We start from the raw sequence: 26,220 nt of genomic DNA on the forward strand, positions 1-26,220 counted from the left end.
AATCACAGTCTCGCAAAGGTGACACTTTCAGAGCAAGCGTACCAAGAATTTCACTTTGATTCAATATGTATTTGCTTGCTGGGAAAATCCAATCTACAAACATATGCATTCCTTTTGTGTTTCAGCTTTGTAGATGCTTGTCTAAACCATACGCAATCTTACAATTCTCTCAAAGTCTAACAAGAATTTGTCATTTATGAAGGGGCCCGAAAGGGGCCGAATGTTTCAGTCTAAGATCCAAAAGACATTATTATCAGTAGCAACAAGTCCCAGAGCATATCCTGTCATTTTGGAATATCAAGTGGCACAAAAATTATGCAAGAGAGCCTAGATAACTTTTACATCTATCTTCATTTATTTTACTTGAACAACTTTTGGCTCAACCTATGGTGTCTCTTTGTGGTGAAAGTACATGTCTCTTATTGTCTGAATGATAGTAGACAAGGGTCAGAGCAGAAGTGATTGAGTGACCATATTAACAAAAATAGCTGCAGGCCAAGCACCAAAATAGCAAGCATTGCACCAAATTAAACAGGACACAAATAATAAATAGACCGATTATGACACCAAAAGCAAGCCAACACCACTTTGTAAGGTGCCCTAGGGCAGGATCGAAGCCGTACCGTGGCGCTTCACATTTCTGCACATTACCTACTTCACCACGCTGCCACAGGGCTAACAGCCACCAAAGGGACATACCAATTTGAGAGTCAGCAAAGCCAAGCACAGTCACTCCAATGAAACTTTCTATTGGCGTAACTTTTTAACAAAGATGAAAATCTAAATTCTGTTCAGTCATTTCTGTGCAACTTAGGTAGGAGTTCATCTGATACATATTTTACAGGAGGAGTAGCGAAAAAAATCCATAAAAGCCAAACCCAACATGGCAGCTACTGTAATAGGTGGAGTTATAATGTAAGTGCTGCATTAAAATCACCATGAGGAGGGTAATAAGAACTTAGAATTATCTAGGCCAAACAGTTCAAAAGTTAGAAGACAAAAGTACACGTTTGAGTTCTGGTGGTGGCGCTATAGAGTTTGGTGTGTGGGATAATAATAAAAACCCCTATTAGAGTGTGCCAAATATTTAAAATAAAATCCTATGTATGCTTTATAGAGCTGCCTTAAACTCCAATTAGGGAGAAAAGGAAGAAGAGCAATACGAATACCCGCAAGCAGAATATATCATGGATAAGCCCTAAAACTTTTCAGAAAGTACAATACAAAGACCCACAATACTATAGAAAATCAGCTGTAAGAACCCATGACCAATGGAACTGTAGTCCAGAATTTTACACACTTCGCCACTCAGGTGACATGTGCCACGATTGGGAAAGAGATTGACAATTTTAGAGTCGGCACACAAGTGCGGGTTACCTTTTGAACTATAGGTGGTGCTGTCTCCAAACTGCTCAAATATCCTCAGGAAATTATGTCAATGACACATTCCAATGTTTTTTTTTTTTATCCAACAATGCACTCAAAATTTGTATCACTTTTTAATAAAATTAAATATGACTGAGAGGCAGTATGGCCAATAATGGAAAAAATGGTATAGACAAAATCCACCAACCTAGGACATACGGTTCAAAAGTAAAGTGCAAAAATAGCCATTTTTGACATTTCTTGGCCCATAGTTGACACTGTCACCAAACTTTGCATGTACTCTAAGATCATGGTCCTAATGAAGCTTATCAAGTTTTGTTTCGATAGGACAAATGGTGTTGAGATACAGCCTCACTTCCTGTTTCACATCAACTTTGTTAAATTTGCGTTGCTGTATCTTTTAAACAAAGAAGAAAATAACATTCCTGTATCATCATTTCTGAGTGGCTAGGTATGGAGATTATTTTAAAACACTGTTCGGGTGAATCAGACCAAGTTTAAAGGACAAGAAAATCTTAAACTGTTCGTCATAATGCAAGATGGCGACTACTGTAATACCGGAGTGTAAGTAGAAAAAAATAAAATTGTGTTTCTAGGCCAAATTCACATTCCATACTAAGAATTTTTGTCTTGTTTTTCTGGTAAAAAATATGTAAACATCCTTAAAACAAGAAAATTACTTGACATAAGATAGCAAGGCAAGAGAAAATGGCAACACTTTATAATAATGGTAGTTATGCAGGAATGAATTCAGGACAAATGAGTAGTACTACATTAACACTTTAGTTAGTTAATACTATTACAAACCTCTAGCAGGATAATGCTTTTAATGGCTGGTGCTCACGGTTAATACATGTTTAATTATTAATTCTTAACATAAATTAAGACAATAAATCCAGATAAATATAAAAATGATGTGTTTAAAGCATAAGTGTGTTGATCACCACAAGGTTTCAACAGAAAACCAGAGAAAAGCATTGTGCGGTTATGAGGCCGATTCCACCTATCTGCGTACTTCCACCCTAGACAGTCCACTCGGTAAATAAGTTTTTATCAAATACATTTGACATGTTTCCTCCTTTGCCAATGTTCGGTATTGAACAGAACAGAATGTATGTTCAAGTTTAGTGGTGGAGAGAGGGGAGGGCAGAGCAAAACCGCACTCGATCTTCTTTCAGTGTAAGTGCGAGCATTGAATATGGCGAACCCTGCTTGGATTAGAAGCTTGATGGACGAGACACTCATTCTTTTTTTCCAATGGATCCATCAAGTTACTCCAAAAAAAATGCACTTCACATAAAATTAAACGCTTCTTGTAAGATTAACCTACAGTATCCATGACTAAAAAAATAATTGTACAAATATTTTGCAAAAAAAGTTTTGAATATTCTAGTGTTTTTTCATTAATTACTAATGTGTTAACATGACCCTCACTTTAAAATAATGGTCAAGATCATTAATAATTCCTTCATGTTTATGTGGTAGCACTTGATTCATTACTTATGGGTTACCAAAATGATTTAAAAAGACCTCCAGCAATATCTAACATGCCGAAGTTAATAATATGTAATGAACAGAAGAGATATCCCAAGGAATACACAGGTACTGGGCACATACATCCCTATATTTCTGTAAGGTTAGCTGACTATGATAGTCTACCGGACACTGTAGCCTTGATTTAGTGAGGGCTATCTTATGCAGTGTTGTTTCTAACAAAAAATAAATCAAATTGATCTTGTTTTAAGGCTTTTTAGATATCTTTACAGGAAAACAATACAAAAATATTATAAAAAATATGATTTTTGCCCTAATATCAAAGGCATTACTAGAAAAAAGAAATTATGATCCAACGGGAATTTTCTTGATAACAAAAATATGATCGTACCTGGTAACATGTGCATGTAAAATGGCTAGAAATAGCATTTTAGCTTAGTGTAAAGCTGACAATTTACACAAGGTTTATTTCTATTTCTTCTGCTCTAAACTTCAAATGTACTTCTCTGTCTGATCGTATGAATCATAAGAAAGTGTTTCACAGCTGTTCAAATGCACTTTGGATCGCAATATTTATATGTATAAATGTATTCCATCTGAAAGGACTAAATATTAAATTAAACAAATGACAATAAAATGCAATGTAATCTCTTCAGTAATCAAAATACTTTTTGAATGTAACTGCATTCTAAATACCAATGATTTAAATTGTAAATTTTAGTGGAATACAGTTACTTATATTTTGTATTTTAAATACGTATTCCCGTTACATTTATTTTGTTACTCCCCAACCCTGGCCACGGATGCACAGGATGTTTATCTGCCACAAGCCAGCGGATGCATTGCAAGATGTGAAGACATTGAGCTGCTCTCTGAAGGTGATTTATTTGGACACAAGCTGGTATGAGATATTCATTAAACCATAATATTTGCGATCGGGAGCCTGCAAAGACGTGAATTATATGTCATCAATAAGGGTTCACTTCCATGATTTGGTACGATTGCATTCATATTAGCAGCGAACCACACTGGAGTTCACATGAACCGATGAACCGTACCCCAGACCACATTTCTAGTAGATTCGGGTGTTTTGCACCCAAAAACAAGAACTTTGATGTCATTTGAACTCGGTGCACACCAAATGTGCCAGTGTGAAAGCACCCTCTGACAAATTAAATGAAGGACACGGTTTTGAAGTGTTTGTATTTTAGACTATTGGTGTTTGTGTATGTGGTTGAAAAGTTATGTTTTTAATTTTGTTACGGTGAAGCACTTTGGTCAACTCTATTGTTTTAAATGTGATATAAATAAAGCTGAGCTGAGATTAAAGTGCAAATGCTGTGATTTTAATTATATACGTACATATATATATATATATATATATATATATATATATATATATATATATATATATATATATATTACACATGCTGCATGGTTCACAGTGGAAAAGTGCACTGCTCTGTCATCTCATACAATGCAAATGATTTTCAATGTCTGTGGAGTTTCTAGTGGAAGAGTGGTCAGATTTATTTAAAGTACTGTACACAGCTTGGCCACAGTAAAATTGCAGCCCTTAGTAGTTTAATAAATCACACTAGGACATGTCACGATTTCAATTAGATTAATTGTCCATTTCAGTGTACAAGGAGTAAAACACGTTCAAAATAAGCATGTGATAATTTTAAAGCAGTCACGTATCAGTCATACATAGCTGGTGTTGATTACCACAAAAATGTATTTAGACTCGTTCCTCAAAAGCAAATATAGAGGTTACAGTGTGGCACTTACAATGGAAGTGAATGGGGACAATGAAAGTGAATGTGGCCAATTTGTGGAGAGTTTAAAACCAGAAATGTGAAGCTTATAATTTTGTAAAAGCACTTACATTAATTCTTCTGTTAAAAATTATGCATTATTTGAGTTGTAAAGTTGTATAAAACATAATTTTTTACAGTCATTTTATGATTTTAGTTTTTGTTGACATTAACATCATCATGGCACTGAAGTTGTAAAACTTTACACAGAAAAGGTTGTAAAAAAAATGTATTTAACTAAAATCATGTTAGTGTGGTGAACATCAGTAAAGATGGCATTTCAGGGACCAGTTTATGGCAGGGCCCCTCTCTGACTGCCGGTGTGGAAGAGGATGTGCCACACTGTGATTGGATCCTTGGTGAATGAACATAAAAGATACTAAGACAACTGCCAGACACTTCTTACAGGGCAGGGAGGGGAACCTTCTGCACCCACCACCACCAAGGAGAGGACTTCTCATTGGACTACAGGTTGACTTTAACTCATCAAACTCATTCCTAAGGTTTAGGCAATAACTGCCAAACAAATTCCTTCAGGACCATCCCGGATGCAGCAGCAGCGTAGGGCCACTATTCAATCCTATGTGTGGAAAGCACAGTTTATGTTAATGATTATTGACTGTTAACACAACAGTTCACGGGAAAGACCTATTAAGAGATAAACGAATGCATGGACGATGAATTAACCGTTTCTTATCGTGTTTGGTCTCTATCTGTTCCATACGATGCCTTAAATAATTTGAAAGGGGTTTGGTAAAGAAATTATGCATGGGCAAAACTTTAAAGACACTCTTTTAACACTGTACTTTATGCTATGCAAATTAGTTCCACACTAGGGTGGGCAACACCATGGCTACTTCAGGCACCAGTGGCCAATCACACTCCAGGATCGGAAAGGTGCCAGATTTCAATCTCCTCCTCATCAGAAAGGAATAAATATGTCCCCCGGGTAGACACACCCTTGTCCTGCGTTTCCAACTCAACGAGGAAGGAGATATTAGCAGACACACCACGTCTCTGACCTGACGAGGAAAGAGGCTACAAGATAGTTGAGGTTAAGCTTTTGCGAGCAAAACCTTTTTATATTGCTTTATTGCTGCACTCTAGCTGAAAAAGAGCAACCGCATTGAGGGACCTTATCTGACCCTTACGGCCCCTCCAGCAGCGCAGCCAAGTCCACAAAGGACCTATGCATCGGCAGACATTGCCTGTCCCACACGGCTCCTCAGTGACGCAGCCAGCCTGCAAAGGAACCTGTGAAGATTCAACTGAACCAGCTGCCCGGTTCACTCTTCAAGGACCCTCTTGGCGCAACCGAAGTTCAGCATCCTCCAGCCCAGCATGGCAATGACTACTGGATTGCAACTCTTCCCCCTGCATGCTTCCTGCATCACCAGTGGAAGATGTCTCTACTGTCGGACTGATCACCCAACTGTATGGAACGTAAATATAAACATACCAAACCTCTTTCTAGGGACCTTGGCATTAGTTTATACCTGCAGCATGTTTTCTAACTTGCTTACTTAACAGCTACCTGGGGTCAGCATGTTACAAATAATAGGTATATTATGTGTTTAATAATAAATAAGCATTATTAATCACCATTTTGCCAGAGCAAATGTGGTTTCCCATAAGGAGCATTCCCAAACAATTCTCTCCCATTGCTACATTCAGTTCAACAGCAATGGAAGCACAGCGTAGTTCTAGCAGGAAGACTAGCAGCTGTACATCATCACATCATTAGCTGGGTAACTCCTAGCCAATCGCATGTAAGCCATTGCTTTATAAGTCTGCTCAGAATCTATCACATTGCTGTTTCAGTGTGCTAACACGGCAACCTCCACCACCCCACCACCACCAGTTGTGCCCGGTCCCGCACGGGGGTGGGCTCCTCGCCCCTGCCTCCTATCTCCGGCAGGATATGATGGTTCCGAGTACAACTCCCTCGGACCACCAGACGGGGCCTACGCCAAAGATAGACATTACTTTTCTGTTTTACATTCATCAAATAAATGGCATCTTAAACCTCACTCAAGCCTGCGTGTCTTCCCGATAGAATTGCATTTATCCATTCTGTGTTCAAATAATTTATTTGTTTTATTGTTTGATCCAGTACTTTCCTTTTTGGTTATTAGTTTATTATATTTAGCAGAGCATATTCATTATTAGCATAATTAATCATTGTGGTATTTACTGTGATGAAACACTAAACAATTTTTTTCATTCGTGGTCCTGGATTTGAGTTGATCTTACCATCACAGGTGTGCGTGTTGCAAAGGGCCTCCTCTGTATGCAGGCCGATGCAGATGTCCCCTCCACTGGCAGGTTCCGGGCTGGTGCATGTACGCGTTCGTTGGTAGTGCCCGCTTCCACAGGGCACTGAACACTGTGACCATGACAACCAGCAAGACCAGGCGCCGTTAACTGCACAAACCATACACAAACAAAAAAATACGACATACAAAGACAAACACAAAACAATCAGGCAAGCAGGGGTGCACAATTATACAAGCATCAGATAAGCGAATGCAGCACAAGCGGCGATGCAAACATGACATACAAACATAAACACCGTCAATCAAACAGGCAAACACACAAAACAAACCAAAACAGGGACATGATTGGAAATTCTCGCAAGGCAGACAAGGCAAGCAAACATCTGTTATGGGATGTGATGGAGATCCAGTGTTTGAGACACGATGTCGCACGGGTCTGTTCTGAGCTTCAATCAGTTTTATTTGACCCGTATACTATAACTCCTTTCCCAACACTTGAGACTTGTTTTTACAGCAAAAGCCAGCTGTTTGCTCCCTTGGCTTTCCCTGCTAAAAAGACCAGCTTAAACTTCCATGCTGGTCTAAGCTGGGTTTATGCTAGTTAGTGCTGGCTTTGTGCTGACATAACTGTTGGATCAGTAGATCCTTGCCTTTCACCAGCAAAACTTAGTTGAAGAAGCTGGTTGACCAGCGTGGTCTGTCTGTTGCTGAAGCTATTTAAAAAAAGAAGTCTTGCTGGTTAAACTAGTTAAATAGAATGATGACACCCCTGCTAAAAAACTTTTATAAAATAAAATAGCTGAAATCAGCCTATGCTGATTAGCTGACCTCAGTTTGTTTCCCAGTTGTTTCTGGTCTATTGACTAGTTTTAATGTGGTTTTGTGTACTTTTAAGATGGTCAGGCTGGTCTGTTGACTGGTATTAGATGAGTTTTTGGTACTTTTAAGCTGGTCAGGCTGAGAGACCAACTTGCTGACCATATAAACCAGCTGAGCACCAGCTTCACCAGCCTGGGATACCAGGTTGACCACCAGTTTAAACCAAGACTACCAACTTAAACCAGCTAAGGCCAGTTAAGGGTTAAAGGTGGCTTTGTCTCCCTGCACTACAAAGCACTGTTAAACTCTAGTGGATTAGCATGTGTGTACTGGGGCATGACTTCTGTGTGAAAGCAGTCCTATTGTAATCACATTGTGTTCAGCAACTTTTCGGATGGCGGACTCAGGGGTCAAAATGATGATTAAAATGGTTGCAGATGTGACTGATGTAAGAGCTGTGGTTTAATCCATGTTCTCCCACCCTGCCCTCCCTTTCCACCCCACTATTTCAATCTCATTCTCCCTTTTCGTCTGAGTGGAAAAAGCAAAGTGAATTCTTTGGGCGAAGGTAATCTATTACACTCGCAAAGAGATTAAAGTGAACAATGCATTGGCAAGTGAATGCCAATAGCCTATGTCTAAAGAAACTCATAATATTCTGTTGAGAACTTCCAGGTTGATTGTTCAGATTTTTGACTATGTGTGATACTTCAAAGGTGAAGTCTGCCATTTTTGGATGTTACAAAATATTTTCAAATCTCATGTGGGCTCTTTTGGCTTGTACCACAAAGCAACCACTTAGCAATCATCTATAAAACCATAGCAACCACCTAGCAACGCCCTAGCAATCACATAGTAATGCGCCAGTAATCACTCAAAATACTCTAGCAATTTTGCAATTCTGTTAAATGCTGCTACATTACACACTTCACATTTGAAGTAGGCAAAAAAAACAGTAACTGGTGCTACTGAGATATTGTGATTTCGAAAACAGGAAAGAGTTTTTGGTTTAACCTTGGGATTACATTTGTTTGGAATGATGGTGAAATCTCTTATTTTAAAAACAGGTCCCTATGGGGCTTCTCAGCTTTCCATTAGCTAATGAAATCAGCAATACACTTCACACTCTCTAATGGATGCAGTGGCTTTCCCATTACGATGAGCAGCTACCTTGATTATGAGCATATATGGGTATGTGTGAGTCTATTTATGCAAGTATTTGTAAGTCTGGGGTTTTCATCCGGGGGTCCACAAATGTACTGTAAGGTGTCCGTTGACTAATGTATTCAACACATAGAAATTTCTTTAAAAAAAAAAAATCTATATTTTAAAATGTACTGTATTTCAAAATGTTGTTTCTAAATGTCTTAAGTTGTTCTATTTGTAAAAAAACAACATTTTAAATAATCTTTGTTTATACAATTGCTTCTATTGAGTGTAAAACCATAAATAAACAAATGTAACTCCCTCTTTGTTGGACAATTCATTAACACTATGAATCAAGGATTTGGCAAACGAGTTAAAGGTAGTTTAAAAAAAAATATTGTATTTACATTCATATTTTTTTACGTCTTCATAAATGTTTGTTACCTGGACAGGGCTGAGGATTGCAGTCCTGATATTCTACTGGAGAGCCCCGGCAAACGGTGGGAATGCTTTTGCCTTCTATGCTGGTGCAGGTGCGTTTGCGAGTGCGGTAGCCTTTGGCACAATCCTGTGTGCAAGCTGACCACATCTCCCACGATGACCAGCCAGAGCCTGTCAGTCGAACACCAGGCATCCTGAGAAGCTCCTCAACCAGAACTGCAAACACATACAATCCAGATATATTACTGTGGCATGTTAAAGCACAGTCTGTCCCATAATGCATAATGCAAACATAAACAGCAATAGCTGTGAAAAAATTGGCTTTACTCAAGATGTACTCAACTTTGGGAGTCGGAGTGCACAAATCTGCCTGGAAACAAAGTTGCGATTAGAAGTTACAAAAGTTTCAAAAGACTGCCATGTTTGAGGAATCACATCTTAAAAAAAAAAAAATTCTCAAGAATTTTAATTGAGGCACTTAATAGCTAATAAACTTAATATCTACAAGCAAAACTGTATATTCTGAGTTACATCTGTGAAATAATTGGCACTTATTACTTTAGGCCAAACAGAAATTGTGAAATAATTGGCATTTATTACTTTAGGACAAAGAGACATTCTGATTACTAAGTACACACATTTCCACCAATTTCTTGGTGTTTTTAGTATAGTTGGGCACAGACCAACAATGCTGTGACATTTGTTTCTTTATTTCTTTCTACACTGGTCAACTATTGTGGTATCATCTAATTCAGATAAATCCGAAAACAAAGCAAACTGCTAGGTCGCTTTAAACGTCTAAATATGCGGTTCTTGGCCAGAATAACCTGCAAAGTGGGTCAGGCTTTATCAAAATTCTGGCTAGAAGAGACTATTGTGATCCAGACAATGTCAATATGATTATGGTTCTTGGACTGACACAAAAATTAAATAGTTTAATACCCAATGGGCAATGGATTGGGACAGTGGGAGATAGATGCCTTGCGGTTGGAGTTCTTTCAGCCCGATCTCATAAAAATGACGTGGCAGTGGCACAAGTTTCGCTGCAGTTAAAAGGTGTTGTAATTGTAGATTTTAGAAGTGTAGATTTTAGGTTTTAAAGAGTTAAATGTACCTCCCTAACCTAAAACTTGAACCTAAACCTTACCAATAGTGTCCTAAAAGCAAATGAGAGGTAAACAAACAGACATCCTTAACCTAAACCAACCAACCATTTTCTGAAGCAACCACATAATTTCATGTCGTTCTATGACACTTTTGGCTCATGTCAGCTTACAGTATGTGTTTAGCTGGGCTTGAGCCTTGGTGTTCTGAGTCCAAAGTCCAACACTCTTTTAGGTTGTCTACCATGCAAGCTAATTACACTGGAATAAATGTATTAATGTAGGTGGGTCTATATTACGAGCTTTAAAATATATCATTTTTCAAATAATGCCTTGGAGTAAAAGTGTTTCAAAATCATAACATAGCAGTGTGCGAGTAATAGAGTGCAAAATAAATTTTAAGAAAATCATAATCAGCCCTAGTACTCATGATTTGTCTAAAGGTCAATAAGACACAAAGTTGTTGCAGAGCCTCTAGTCTTAATTTCACCAGAAAACTGCAGCAAAATGTAGAATATGGCACGCAAAACTCAGTTTGCAAAAATTTTATTATAGTAATGTTCTATGAGAGTAGCTTGAGTCTCTTAGTTCATACTTTTGCAAAAACGGTTCATCCTACTAGTTTAAACTGGTAAAGAAACCAAAAAACACTCTGTTTTAATACTTTTACGTTGAACCTGCAATCCATGGGAATCACTTCCAGGAGTATCAATGCCCATTTCACCCATTTGAACTAGAGATTCAAACTCACCAAATTCACTGAGCTCAAATCTGTTGCTACATGGATTAGGACAATAAAGACATCTTACTAATAAATATATGACAGTATTGCAGGGTGACAGCCATAATGTCTTGTATCATTATTTTTTCACTGATTTTTGTAGCCCACTGACACTTATAATCTTACATTTATTGGAATGCCAATTCCAAGAGTGGCCTTTTCCAGAGTTATTCAAGGTTAGCCAAGAAGACACCATGTCATGCTGTGTTTTACAACTTTTGAGACAGAACATTCTGGTCACAGCAACCGACACAAGGTGATTTCTGACATTCTACTGCTCCTAATGCATTCTGTGTGCACTGCCGAGCAGTTGACCTCCCAGTTCAGACAGGAAGTTACAGTTAATCAATGTGGTGGCCAACATGCGTAAAGTGGGCGAGTACTGAACTATGACCCTAACTGTCAGTGAGCAGCAGGCTAAAGACAGAATGCTTCATATTTACATGCACAGACAAATACTACTCGCAATCAGGAAACGCTGACGCTAATGTTATCTATCTCGTTTATGTTCTATGCGGGACAGGGCTTTCTCATCTTATGCCCCAAAATTGTGAAACTCGGGAAATCTAATCTTAAACCTTTTTTACTTGTATTTTGCATTATTAATGATATTTTAAATATAAATGTTTATATTGTGTATATATATATTTATTTTTTTACATATTTTGTTTTTACTATGTAAAGCGTTTTCAGAAGCTTCCTTTAAAGGTGCTACAGTATATAAAAAAGTGTATTATTTATTATTATACAATAACATTCAATTTCAAACTAGGGAATGGAGACAATGTTTACCACTCACATAACACTCTGTATTCTACTGAAGTCAGGTCTGTGAAAAGCCCCTGAAGAACTGGCGCTTTAGCGCTCAACAGCAGTGCCATTTGGATTGCTTTTGTGGAAAGTCAGTCTCTAGAGAGTTGCTTAAAAGACCTGCTCCTTGGAATAATGTGTCAATATGCCCCCTATTTTTCCCAATGCGTCCCTTTTGAGTAGGTTGCAGCTACAATCAATGCTTATTAGGTGCGTATACAAAAATAATCGATACACTCACAGTCTGTTTCGCAGGTTACCGTCCCATCGTTTGGACAGAAACGTGTCTCCACCTTCCGTTTGCCCAGTTGGAGCTCATGAGGGTCAGCCAGTTGAGCCCGGCAGATGTAGCGTACCCTCTGCTCCTGCCGTGCTCCACCCTGGGTGAAGTTCACCGGTACCCAGGGAGTCCATGGGGTGTTTCGGCGTACCTCTGGACAGGACTCCAGGTTGCACGCCTGATACTCCTGCATTGGGGAGATGATTGACAAGAGTACAATCTGAAACACTGATAACATCATCTATCATGCCTACACAGGACAGCCTCTTCACTTTAGGGCTGCAACTAAAGATTATTTTGATAATCGACTAATCTAAAGATTATTAGAACAATTATTTGACTATTCAGTAGATTATTGCAATGACAAATTGTTAGCTCTTAACCGACTATTCAGGTTGTGCCCCAACATAAAATGTTGTATTAAATGTGCTTGCAAACAATTAAACAGACAAAATCTTCTTTTAAAAATGCCTCTAAATGACATTCACTGAATTAAAGGGACAAAGATTCACTACAAAAAATCCTATTGTTATCAAGTGTGTTTATCTTGTTTTCCATTTAAAATAGTCTAAAAATACATTTACTTGAGAAGCAACATATAAGATATTTAGACTTATCTTAAACATATAAGATATAGAGACAAATATAAGTGTATTTGTTGTGTGTATGACAACAAGTAATTATTAATTCATAATAAACAATTACTCTAAAATGACACATTTGTAATATAAACGTGTTTGTTAGATTGTTAAATGTACACTTACAGCAGTTATTTAATTTCATTTAAATCTACGCCCTCAAATCAAACTCGAATTACAAATTGCATCCTTTTTTCTACCTCAATTTTAATTGGAATTTAAAATCCATTCTCAATTAAATTTTTAATGGTGCTAAATACTCCTTCCTAAGATACACAAGATGCTCCACGGGCCAGCATTCATGTGCCATCACGGCGAACAGATCATAAAATGTAATGGCTCCTTGCTATACAGCCAGTGGCGTGTTACAGTTCTTTGCAAGGTTAATTTGAGTTCTAATTAAGTCGATTAGATTTTAATTAATTGCAGCTCTTGAGAGAGTCAGAGAGCACACTATGAGAAAAAAATCAGTCATATTTAAAAAGTAAAAGCACAAGAGCATCAATACAGAAACTGAATGCTGTTCCAATTGATTGAATGAACTGTCTTGATATGAGTCTAGTAATACTTTTTTACTGTTTTATAAAAAAGATGTATTAGAGCACATATTTTATAAAATACATGGCAACAAATGACCATACTTACCAAACTTATACAAATTCTATGGATTTTGTACAGGCATGTATGCTTTTGGTCAAAGATTTAAAATGTATGTAATGTAATGGATTCCTGCAGTAAAAAATATTTGGCCGAGCAGAATGCTTCAGTGGTACAGTGTCTGTGTAAAAGTGTGTGTATTTCAGGAGTACATACCAGCACACACCCTGGACAGCTATTTCCATTTTCACAGTTTCTGGAGCGAGAGTGCACTCCTCCCCCACACTCTGAACTGCACTTAGACCAGGGCGACCAGGATGACCAGAAGATGGGCTGAGGGCACGAATCCTTCTCGTTGCAGAATCTGGTGAGCAGATTGAATACATTTCACTTATACGGTATCAAGGACTTAACACTGTATGCTCTCAATTAGATATAAACATATATGGAAATTAGGGCTGTCAATTTAACGTGTTAATTCAGTGCGATGTACGCAATTAATCGCAATGCCCCTGGACCGTAATAAGGAAGATTACTGAGAAATGCAAGCTTGTAGTACCACCTGTTTACTCCAGAGGGCAGTAAGTGAAACTTCAGCTGTACGGCAACGCGCAGTTTATACAGTGAACAAAACATTAACAACTCTTCAGCAGCAGAACAACACAAACATGCGTTACGTTCTTGCGTTCAAAACACTTGATGGAGCACAAATTCGAACTAAGAGATCTCAAGCTGTGTTCTAAGAATTAAACTATATTTAACTTGACACAGTGATCTAAACATTGTATGTTTATGACGCAACGAGACGCTACACAAGCATATCTGATGCAGGTGTACATTGACGGGTCCTTAAACAAGCCCTCATATTAAAACTCGAAATGATTGACAAATACACTTGTGAAATGGATTGCTGTGAACCATATGCCAATGATTGGCTTATGTTCAATAATATGGTAGTAAACAATACATTGTTTTCTAAAGCCATTTTTTGTATTGTCTTATCAATGATGAACTCTTCTGCCACAAGAATATAATGCATTTTAATTATCTGAATATATATATATATATATATATATATATATATATATATATATATATATATATATATATATATATATATATATATATATATTTAAAGATAACTATGTATAATTATTTCATCATTACATATTAAATGATTGTTATATGAAGGCTTTCTCAGCTAACATTTGTATATGCGATTAAATGCGATTAATTGTGATTAATTAATCAATGCGGAAAATTGTAATCGATTGACAGCCCTAATAGAAATATTAACTTAAAGGGGTCATATGATGATAAATTCAATTTTCTGTGATCTTTTGATAGAAAAGAGTTCAATGTACTGTGAAAGCATATTGTAACTTTAAGAACTCAAAACTCCCTCACCAGTGTGTTTATTGAAACTAAGCTGGAAAAGGATCTAGTTCCAAAATTCACTATCTACTGATGCAAGACATAATATATTAAAACATGTCTGCTCACATGTATACATCAAAGAAGCCTATGCTGTGTTTGAAACTTGTCACGGTCAGTCAATGTTTTTCTCAATGAAACCCCAAAGCTATTTGCTTTGACAATTGTTCCCCCAAAAGATGAATAGACTGAGAACTTAAGATATTTTCTTGATGGACACCAAGCTGTGCTGAGGTGTATGAAGATCACGGTGAATAATAATACAACATGAAGCAACTGTTGCTTGGAAAAGCGAGGCATAGCATGTGCCATGATTGTGTGTTTCACCAACATGCATGTGACTGAAAACAACATAAGTATGCGAACAATAGAGGCAGGTGTGTAGGCTTATAAAGCCAAGGCTGTATTGTGACTGGATGAGATGCCTGGTTGAATGAAAGCGTAAGGAGCCAGAGTCTTCCTGCTAGAACTACTGATTAAGCTTCCATTTCTTGTTACACTTTTATAGCTCAGAATATTTCGTAAATCTGTCAGAATGTCATGCACGATTTGTAAAAAGGCTGTTTTAGAAGGATGAGGCAGAGCAGACTATATTTGACCCGCAGCTCATGTGTAAGTACAGCAAAGTGTTTCTCATTTCACATGAGAAGAGGCTGTTTAAAGGCATGGTAGCAAAAGATGTCAGAAAAAGCATCCCGTTTAATTCCAAGGGTCAAAGAGAGGGTGAAAAAGGTCATAAACTAAATTATGGCTGGTTTTGGTGAAAACAATTGTAGAAAAAAATTATAATTGAACCTCGGGGACAAAAGTATTATATGACCCTTTAAAAGAAAATAAGATAATCAAGGCTAGTTAGTGGATCAAGGCTAATTTGAGACTCTTTAATTATATTACATAATCTGAATGAAATAGCTGAAGGATGTGTAATTACAATAATTATGGATTTCAAGTTGTGATTTTTACATTTAGACTCCTTTTCTCACCTCTGTTCTCTGCTTTGCCCCACACACACTCGGCCTCCATGCCTGGGCGAAGGATTGTTACAGGATCGCTGGCGAACTTCAAACCCAATTTCACAGCTTGTGCTGCACTGGCCCCAGGACGACCAGGGTGTCCATCCTCCATTCCTGCAGAAAAATGGAAAGGATCTGCAAGCCTTAGCGAGAATTGATGGGCATGTGCCCATTTTCTCATTTGGGATATAGAAATAGTTTTTTATGCAGCAGCACTGCCATATTTGATAAGGCTAATGTGATGTGATGGAAGAAGAGGACAGCTTTGGTAGGGACCTCAAACGTTCTCAATTTGCTAAAGTGCTCTGATCCTGCAGTGCATCTCTCGTGATGAGAGAACTGCCACTTCCTGTAAAAACACTATTCAGTTTCAGCACCTTGAACGCAGTCTTGCCTGACTGTGCAGCAGACAAAAAATATATTTTGCTACACCAATGTAGCAAACTTTCAGTATTCAAGTAAATTATTCAATTCAAAGTGAACATATTAGGAACACAATGTTCCTAATAAGGTGCTCCACTTGGTCTTCTGCTGTTGTAGACCATCCACCTCAAGGTTCGAAGAGTTGTACATTCTGAGATGCTATTCTGCACACTACAATTGTACAGAGTGGCTATCTGAGTTACCGTAGCTTTTCTGTCAGCTTAAACCAGTCTGGCCATTCTCAGTAGACCTCTCTCTTCAACATGGCATATCCTTCCGTATAACTGCCTTTCACTGGATGTTTTTTGTTTTAGGCACCATTCTGAGTAAACTCTAGATACTGTTCAGCTCTAGACTGTTTAACTCTAGAGCAGTTACAGAAATACTCAAACAAGCCCATCTGGCACCAAAATCACTCCACAGTCGAAATCACTGAGATCAACATTTTTTCCCCATTCTGATGGTTGATGTAAACATTATTTAAAGCTGCTGACCCATATCTGCGTGATTTTATGCAATGCACTGCTGCTACACAATTGGCTGATTAGATAATTGCATGAATAATAAATACAAATTTTCCATGTGGTCTCTCAACTACAGTTTTTCTTAATTGCTAAAACACTAAACCCCATTCTTTAAACCAAATGCTCAGTGGCCTTAACAATTTGTCAAATCAATCACTCTTTGGTAAAACCTTAAACAAGTTCATGTAGTTAGATACCATTTGCAAATCTCACCCACTCTTTTTGCAAAACTCTAAACACATTCTCACTCACTAAAACACATTTTGCACTGTGATACACTATACTTAAACTATAAAATAAATGCAAAGAAATGTTTCTAAATAAAATATTTTTTATTATAATTTATGTTATTTTTTAACGTTAATTTCACTAATTTAATTATTTTTTCATTACTTATTTATTTTTACTTCTATGAAAATGTAGTCAAGGTAGTTTGTCTGAAAGAACAACACGTTCGGATGCCTTACGCACAATTTACATTTGATCGAGAGACATTTTGTGTGTACTGACTAAGGTTTTGAAAATACGAAAACTTTTATGAATTCAAACATTTACAGCAAAATGACTTTACGAACAAAAATTTGTTCTGCTCGTGTTTCATGAATGAGGCCCATTGACTTTGATTTTGCAGTTGTACAGTTTTGAGTGTATTGTAATATGTTTTTCATTTAGAGTTTTCTTTGGGATTTTGCAGATGGGCTACTATATTTTTACATTATGTAAATGCTGAATATACAGACATTCCATACTGTATTACTTGCGGTACACAATATATACGCTGTACAAAGCTGTGATTACTAAAATGCGTTTACTATATACAATAAACTTATTTTCTGTAACTAGATGCCCTGGATGCTGTATTCACCATTTTTATTTTATGTAGTGTCTAATTTATGGTTTTGAAGTGATTGTTTGATTTTGCCAGAAGAGTCAGGGGTTTTGTGAATGTAGTTTGAAGGTTTGGTTTTGTGTTTTAATTTGTGAGAAAATGGCGGAAGGTTTCAAGAAATGTGTCTTAACAATTGTGAAAAACTGTAATATGAGGCCATGAAACTGCCTTTATAATAATTACAGAAGAATTAGAAAAAACTGTTTAACATTTTTTGAGATAAATTAAAGCATATTGCACCGGAGTACATGGATAGACTGCTTAAAATTTGGTGTCAACTACCCTTATATTATCGTATTATTTATTTTCTGTATGAGAGAGGCATTGACATTTGAATTCTTATTTAAATTTAAAGACCCCATGAATTTAAATGAATAACTCTTCTGGGAAAACAGACCAGAAATACTGATGACTCATCCTGCACTGCACAGATTTTTGTCCAATCAAATGCTTTCTAACTGAACAGTAACAAAAGACTTTAGCTTATTTTTTTTAAAGGAACAAGTTCTTTGATATGCTCGCCCAAACAACCTGTTTCATTGGGAAATACGCTAACAAAGGGAATAAAATCTGCGCTCACCAAGCAATTTTATGGGGAGGTCTTTAACTTTTTACATTGTACAACTGGTTGAGCAAAAATACTTGCCTTGAACAGTTGGAAACCTCAATGGTGGGACCCTCACAGTTTTTACCTCCGCAGCGAGGAGTTGGGCTATCACAGATCCGTGATCGGCAGAGACACGTATTGGTGCCTTCGCCGTCATCGTGGATACAGGGTTGCCATGGATCCCAGGGCCCATATGTGCCATCTGCAGTTTGGTTCCTCAGCTGGAATGAATGAGAAAATGTTTGTGAATTTAAAGGTTGAGTGCATACAGAATCACAACCCTAAAAAATAATGACCATGAAGCAGCTGCCTCAAAGTGATGTCATCAATCATGCACAATAGCACCCTTATAACAAGAGAGATTTCAAATCTTAAGTGGGAGTCCAACTGAGCGCCATGAAGACAATGGACATGTGGAAACATCAGTCATGCATGGATTAGAGAGTTTTGTGAACTCTGGTTCTTACCGGGCATGCAGTGATGTTTTGGAACCACTGGCTCATATTGGAGCTGTCCTCTATAGTAGTGCAATGGCGCTGCTTTCGGTCCCAGCCACAGTATGGGTCCCTGGCATCCAAACACATCCTATAAATGAAAGAAAGAGAGTGAGAAAAAAAATGAGAGAGAAAAAAATATGGGGCAGGGGGAACGTTCCCTATAAGCTGCTCCTGTGCATGGTTATGCACTTCAGATATTGCTTGCACACAGACCAGCGCAGAAATGTGTGGGAAAAAAGCTAGAGTTTTCATGAATAGCTGTTTGGACAGCCTTTTAATTTGAGTCCATCTCAATGCATGTCCAATGATTTTTTTTTTTTTTAAATACTGAGACAGACCGACCGACAGACAGACAGATAAATAAAAACTGAATAGAGATGCATGTATCATTCGCTTCTCCTACCTCACAGATTAACAACCTTATACGTAAACTGACAGCAGCTTTAGGCACTACAGTTCTCCAATACAAAAATAAACCACACATGGGAGAGGTTAACCTTTATAAACTCCCACCTACAAAACCCCTGCTATGCACCACATCGAAATTGATAACATATCTGTAAGCTGCTAATAAATAAATAAATAAATGATATAGAGGCTTAATGAGGTGTAATTAAATCTAAACCCGCTAATGAAGTTAAGCCATGAGTGCCGTTTTAAGGGCAGTGGAATTTGGGGTGGTGTGTTAGTAAGCACTAGCAGCCTCACAACCTTCCCTTTAGCTTTAAAGGCTTATTTTTTGGCACAAGCATATCAGTTTGTTTGAGCTGGCCCTCTGGTGCTTCAGCCTCAAGGTTGAGGAAACACACAGTGTTGATACAGTGTGGAGTGCCAAGACTAAATCCTGCCGAGGAGAGAGAGCTTGATGTGGGCTGAGCGCTAAACCACTCCAACGCTTTGAGCCTGTCAGAAACATCTAGGCAAGAGAGAAATATTCTATTTCTATGGAACACAAAAGGAGATATTTAGTGATCTGTCCAAGCTTCTCTTTTCCATCCCCATTAATAAACCCAACTGTGGAGAAGTAACTGCAAACAAACTTCATTGGTTCTTGCGTGTATTGTGAATGTGTCAAGTTAGAACGTGTGGGAGAGAAAACAAAATTTAAGGGTGAACAGATTATGACAGAATTTTCTGGGTGTACTATCCCTTTTAACCACAAAATAGTTGGTAAATAAACTGCACATAATGAGGAAATCATAATTTAGTGTCATCCTTGTGGAACTCCTGGTAGATCAACCTTTAGAGATAATTCACCAAAAATAAAAATCCTCATCTTTTTCTCATCCTCATGCCATCCTAGATGTTTATGACTTTCTTTCTTCTGCAGAACACAAATAAATATTTTTCGAAGAATATTTTAGCTCTATAGGTCCATTCAATGCAAGTGACCAGAACTCAAAACTCAGAACTCCAAAAAGGAGTTTAAGACAGCAGAAAAGTAATCCATACGACTCCAGTGGTTAAATCAAAGTTTACCAGTTGGTTCTGGTTGAGAACAGACCAAAATATAACTCCTTTTACACGTATATCTTGATAGCAGCCTCCTTGGTGATCGTGATTTCAAGCTAGATTACAGTTCCTAGTGCTTGAACCATGCACAGATCGTCGCGATGGGAGAATGGTGCATCTGTTCTAGCCTTACAGACTCCATATGGTTATGATTAGGGTGGGGGCGGGGTTAGGGCATCTGCTGTCTCCTAGGAACATACTGAGGCCTCTTTGTACAATGGGTGCAGATCGCTAGATGGCGCTATATAAATATTATCAAGCTTGAAATCATGATCGCCAAGGAGACTGCTATCAAGTTGTACAGTAAGTATATTTTGGTCACTTAAGGAATTAAGGACGACCCGGCTGGCGATAGAGGCGATTTAGGGATGGCAGCGGGGTCAGTTTCACCAGGTAAATCCCCATGAACCACCCCCGGCATATGGCATCCTCCGTGGCGGTCGCACTGCTGGGGTTGATGCATATCAGACCGCTTCAGCACTGGCTTCAGACTCGAGTCCCGAGATGGGTATGCGCCACGGCACATACCGTGTGTTCATCACCCCCTCCTGTCACCAGACTTTCAACCCCTGTACAGACCTCTGTTTTCTGCGGACAGGAGTCCCCCTACAGCAGGTGTTCCGACGTGTTCTGGTCATGGGCACGTAGCCGCCGGCTGGGTTGGCACACCAACTGCCTAGAGTTGCTGACAGTAATTCTTGCCCTGCAGAGGTTTCTCCTGCTACTTCGGGGCAAGCACATCTTGATCCGTTAAGACAGCACCACCACAATAGCATACATAAATTGCCAAGGTGCCGAGCGCTCTCATCATATGTCGCAACTTGCCCGCCATCTACTCCTTTGGAGTCAGCAGCGACTCTGGTCGCTGCACACCACTCATATCCTGGGCAACCTCAACATGGCAGCGGACAGGGCACGGTAAGCGGAGAGTGGAGGCTCAACCCCAGGCGGTCCAGCTGATTTGGGAGCGGTTCGGCAAAGCACAGGTAGACCTGTTTGCTGCCCAAGAGACCAGGCTACATGCCCAAGGTTCCTACGACCCCCTTCAGGGACCAGGTAGTGAACCTGCAAGCACTGCGCCAGGAGGAGGCAGACCCAGCATTTTCGTTGCTGTGTCCGGTGCGTGCTTTGCGTACCTATGTGGACTGCACACAGAGCTTTAGATGTTCTGAGCAGCTCTTTTTCTGCTTTGGTGGACAGAGGCTAGCCCACTGGGTCATCGACGCCATCGCTTTGGCCTATCAGACCCAGGCCATGCCTGCCCCCTTGTGGGTTAGACGAGAAGTGTGGCATCCTCGTGGGCATCCCCTCTGCTCCGCGAATTCAGCTGAGGAATTCCCGACCAGACCCACTACGGGTACTAACTATTCTGGAACAGGTGCTCCACAGGGTTTGGCCATCATGGATTAGCATTTTCTGCGGTACGGTCCCCCTGCCGGCGGACCAGTGTCTCCCTTGGGCAGTCCCCTCTGCCCCACCCGGTCGCTGTGTTTGTAGCAACTCCTCCCTCGCTAGGTAGTATCTACCACCATGCCACTTCCACATGTGGCCTGAAAACCCATGTAACGTATTCACCACATTTAATCTCCCCCAGCCTGGGCAGGATGTGGTCTCCGTGGGGTCTTTTCCCCCTGAAAGAATAGGAGTTGGAAAAGAACGCCTTTCCCAATGCGTTTTATAGCGTGATTCAATAGGGACCCCTAGTGTCACTTCATTCGACACATCGTCTCGTTCCCTCCATCAGGGAACGCGGGTTACAATATAACCTAGATAATTCTCATAGGAAGAATCACAGCAAAAGATGTGACTGATATTAACACCTTTTCTCACTGGTATTTGTTCAGTGATACTTTTAATATTCTCATTAAAACCATGCTCATTTAATAATGAGGCTTTGTAAGGCGTAAAAAGTCAGAATTTATCACAGCATATGATAATTAACCTAATATGATATGATAATCAGATCTAACAGCTGAAGCCTATTTCACACATCTTGCATCTGCAGCACATAATCGTAACAGCGGCGTAAATTACAACAGCAGGCAAGAGTTGAGCTTTCACACTGACAGCAGTTCTGCTGCATAACAGATCTGTGACTCTATATTTGGGTTACCACACTGAATATGTTATAAAAAAAAAACACTATTGGTTAATAGGAGTAGGCCATTGAGAACTGTTATAAACTTAATCACCATGATATTTACTTTACATGAGGAAGTGGATCATATTTACATCCAAATGGTAATTAATTTACTCTGAACCCAAACCCAAAAGTGCAGACTGTATAACTATACTTTGGACTTTAAATCGTCTGGATTCAATCAGACTTACTGAAAAGAAATGCTGTTTGTGTGCCTGTCACTGCATGTGCATCAAGCCTGAAAGGCGTCTTTAATCAAACAATGGGTAAGTAGTTCACTCCATTATTTTGTATTGCTCCATAAAAGCCTATATTGCAAAAGGTTTGATAAATAGGTTTGTGCATTTTCACCATATTTTCTGCTGAGTTCAGCATGCAACATGCAGGCAAAACAGGCTCAGCGGCGAAACTCTTTTCTCATTAGTCCCTAAATATATAGGCAATGATTTCTCTTGCCTAAAATGCAACAGGAAGAAAATACAGTACATTAGTTAAAAATTCTTAACGTTATTTAAAGATGATGGCTAATGCAAGTAACAGTAGAAATAATGGCTGCAGCCAATTATAAGCCAATGAGAGTGGAAATAATATTAATAATATCTTTCTTGTGCAAATCTAAGGGCCAATTACCCCAGTTCCCTGAGGCAAAAGGACAAGCCCCCAGGGCTGTGACCTGCAAGCAATACCCATTTATACCAAAGGTTTACTGTGATTTCATTAATTGCAGTAGAAAGATTCACTCCTGTGAAGCAAAAGCAGTGAAAGCCTGCCATCCATGTAATCTCTTAAGACTATAAAAATGTGGCAGCATGGAAGGAATGCTGATTTGACATTCTGGTTGCTGTTCAGCAGTAGCCTGTTTTTACAGAGCTCAGGAGACATGGGCATAGCACTGGGGCACTGCCAGGACCCGACTGCTCTCTGGGCTCTGCCAGCTGACCTACTGAGCAAAAAAAAAACAAAAAAAAACAAAATTAATGGCCCCTTAAAGGTGTTTTTTTTTTCTACTGAGCTCTGCAACTTAGAGTCCAGAGAGAGAGACTTTCTCAGACTGAAAATTAGAAGCTGACCACTCTTTCTGACAGAAAAGGACAACCACAGCAGAAAAACTCTGCAGTCTAGCTGTCTACCCGGTCACATAGTGTGATGGACTCGACATGGAGGCGAAGAATGAATCCAAATGCTGGAAGTTTAATCAATTTAGCAAACAAATCCAAATCACAAAGCAGAGACATAGTTGATGAAGCAGGCAAATTAAACAGTAACAAGTAATCAGTCCAACCAGACAAACAAAGCAAAAACAGTAACCAACGGTAATTCAGTAAGACAAAATGGTCAGACTCATAACAAGAAGGCAATGAAACAGGCGATGAAAAAATGCTCGGTAAGGCAGTGAGATGACTGGCAATACTTCACAAAGTATCTATGGTAAGGCATGGCTATTTATACATTGCTAACAGGAAGTAAACTTAGAAGAAACAGTTCATGGCTAGTATTCGGGAGAGGGCTCCCTCTGGCAGTCGGCTGAATGGACACCAGCCTTACTCATTACACATGGTTTGTCTATATTAATAATAGTCTCTTGTAAAAACAAAACAATGTGTGCACTTATGGGCCTGTACATAGAATTACACCTCAATTCAAGGAAAAAGTGTGTCTGTGGAAAAGGTGCAAGACAGTGACAGCTAAAGCAAAAGTAACACAAGCTGAAACAACTCATATGTTGTATAATTTAATTTGCTTTCTTCATAGCGCACAACCTCAGGAGCAAAGCCACAATACATTGCTTGTAGTTTAAGAAATGCAAAGAATAATGCATAAAAAAATGCCGGTCTAAGGCATGAAACTCCAGGGCTGAAAATGAGTCCCACTCCGGCCCTGTCAGTGAGTGAAGTTTGTGCTATAGGTTTTTTTGCATCCTTCAATAAAAGCCTTTTTGCAAAGCTTTCATTACATTGTGACAGGTTCACAAAACAATCTGAGCTGAAAAGCGCCACTCAAACTGTGAAGGTCAGACTGCAATGATCATGGACCTTGTTAAAAATAGATTTCAGCTACTTGTTCAGCCATTAACGCTGGATTCTTTGGAAAGATATGCAGGGTTGTAGGTGCTACACAACCAGAAAAGCACAATGTTTGGTGGAATTTCACACAGTTTACTGTTATCTTTTTCTTTTTTGGACTGGGGAGCAAATTTTGAGTTCTGAAAGTTACAGTATGTTTTAATAGTAAATCAACCTATTTTATCACCAAAGATCAAGGAAAATTTGATTCCTCATAATGTGATCCCTTTAATAATGTGTATGTTTTCTGCAGGAGGAAAGAGCCAAACTGATGCCACAAATTTCAGCTTGAGATAATTTCTGCACAAACCCACTACTGGCAGCTTAGCTCAGATAGAGATAAGATGGTCTGTCTGATCCTTTAATAGCTTCATCTCAGGAGAAGAAAAGATGCTATTTGTCAGAAGTTCAGGACAGAGGGGTTTGAGACAGATTGCCTGTCTTAATCAAGAACGGGAGAATGCACATGAGAAAAATGTCTTCAATTTTGGTTCTTTGCCAGTGTAGAGTCAGTTAAAAGCCACTGGTAATAAATGTTCTCACCTTCATATTGCTTTCTCTCTTTTCTCTGCAGCTTCTACAGCTGCACAAGTGTAGGGCAGAGTTCTCAAACAAGCTGTGGAGCAGTGAGCTCTCAAACTCTGTGTTTTTAGCACCCTGTTGACAAGCTGGCGACAACAAGAGCTGTAAATTGTTTAGGTCAGACTGCGCCTCTGAGATGAGAATTTCTTCCAGGCTGGCGATAAGGGGCTCAGCCGCAGGTAAAGGACTAAAAGTCTTTATAATCTTTATTTATCTCCACATCACCATGGCTAGAGGAATTTCATGACGTCACCCTGGAACAGCACCATGATTGTATTACAGGGACAATTGTGCTGGAACAACCTGGGTTGAGTGTCTTTCAAGCACACAATGGTGACGGTTCATGATTCTGTGCGAGAAATGAACTAGCACCCTTCTTGATTACAGCACTGAGCTCTGACCACTACATCCCAATAGGGCTGGGCAATATATGGAATATTTGGGATATAGTCTCACTGATTTTGCTGGTGATAAAAAATTTACTAATATTGTTAATATCTCAAAGATTGTAATGCATTTTAATTCACAGCTCATTAAGATCACTAAAGAGACTGTCAGTCTAGTTTGACTCTCATATGATTATGACAGCAATAAAATGTTTTAAGATTGTCAGACTTAAACGTTAAAAGTTGGTAAGTGCGATTAATTTCCATGAATCAGTTCAAACTGTCTGCTTTGATTAATCGAATAAAAAACGAAATATAGGTAAATAATGTTTTGTATTTCTATGAAATTGATACAATGAAAATCTTATTTTATGAAATCACGTGTAAATTATTAAATTATCACCCATCCTTGTGTCCATTTAGTGAAAAACAGGGCAAAACATGCCATGCATATTTTTACCTAGATTTTTAGTGTTTTAGTTTTTGCATTAAACATTTTAAATCTACTGTCCTGGGCAACCATTCTTGTTTGGTTAAAATGAAAGATCCAATTATTAAAAAA

General features: G+C 38.7%; 1 protein-coding gene across 4 annotated transcripts in view; it reads right to left on the bottom strand.

Moving 5' to 3' along the window:
* Nucleotides 1-26,220, bottom strand: part of LOC127655137 (semaphorin-5B-like) — a 231,780-nt gene that overhangs the window by 18,671 nt on the left and 186,889 nt on the right. For 3 of the 4 annotated variants that reach the window (XM_052142777.1, XM_052142776.1, XM_052142778.1), the window contains 7 exons: nucleotides 18,946-19,063; nucleotides 18,518-18,699; nucleotides 16,006-16,149; nucleotides 13,805-13,952; nucleotides 12,315-12,540; nucleotides 9,383-9,595; nucleotides 6,951-7,121 (listed from right to left, as the gene is read on the bottom strand). In XM_052142777.1, the coding sequence (XP_051998737.1) occupies nucleotides 6,951-7,121; nucleotides 9,383-9,595; nucleotides 12,315-12,540; nucleotides 13,805-13,952; nucleotides 16,006-16,149; nucleotides 18,518-18,699; nucleotides 18,946-19,063 (1,202 nt within the window). The remainder of the gene's footprint in view (nucleotides 1-6,950; nucleotides 7,122-9,382; nucleotides 9,596-12,314; nucleotides 12,541-13,804; nucleotides 13,953-16,005; nucleotides 16,150-18,517; nucleotides 18,700-18,945; nucleotides 19,064-26,220) is intronic. The other variant, XM_052142779.1, reaches the window with a different exon arrangement.

Source organism: Xyrauchen texanus, chromosome 14 (genome assembly GCF_025860055.1).
Source record: "Xyrauchen texanus isolate HMW12.3.18 chromosome 14, RBS_HiC_50CHRs, whole genome shotgun sequence".
NCBI classification, from domain to species: Eukaryota; Metazoa; Chordata; class Actinopteri; order Cypriniformes; family Catostomidae; genus Xyrauchen; species Xyrauchen texanus.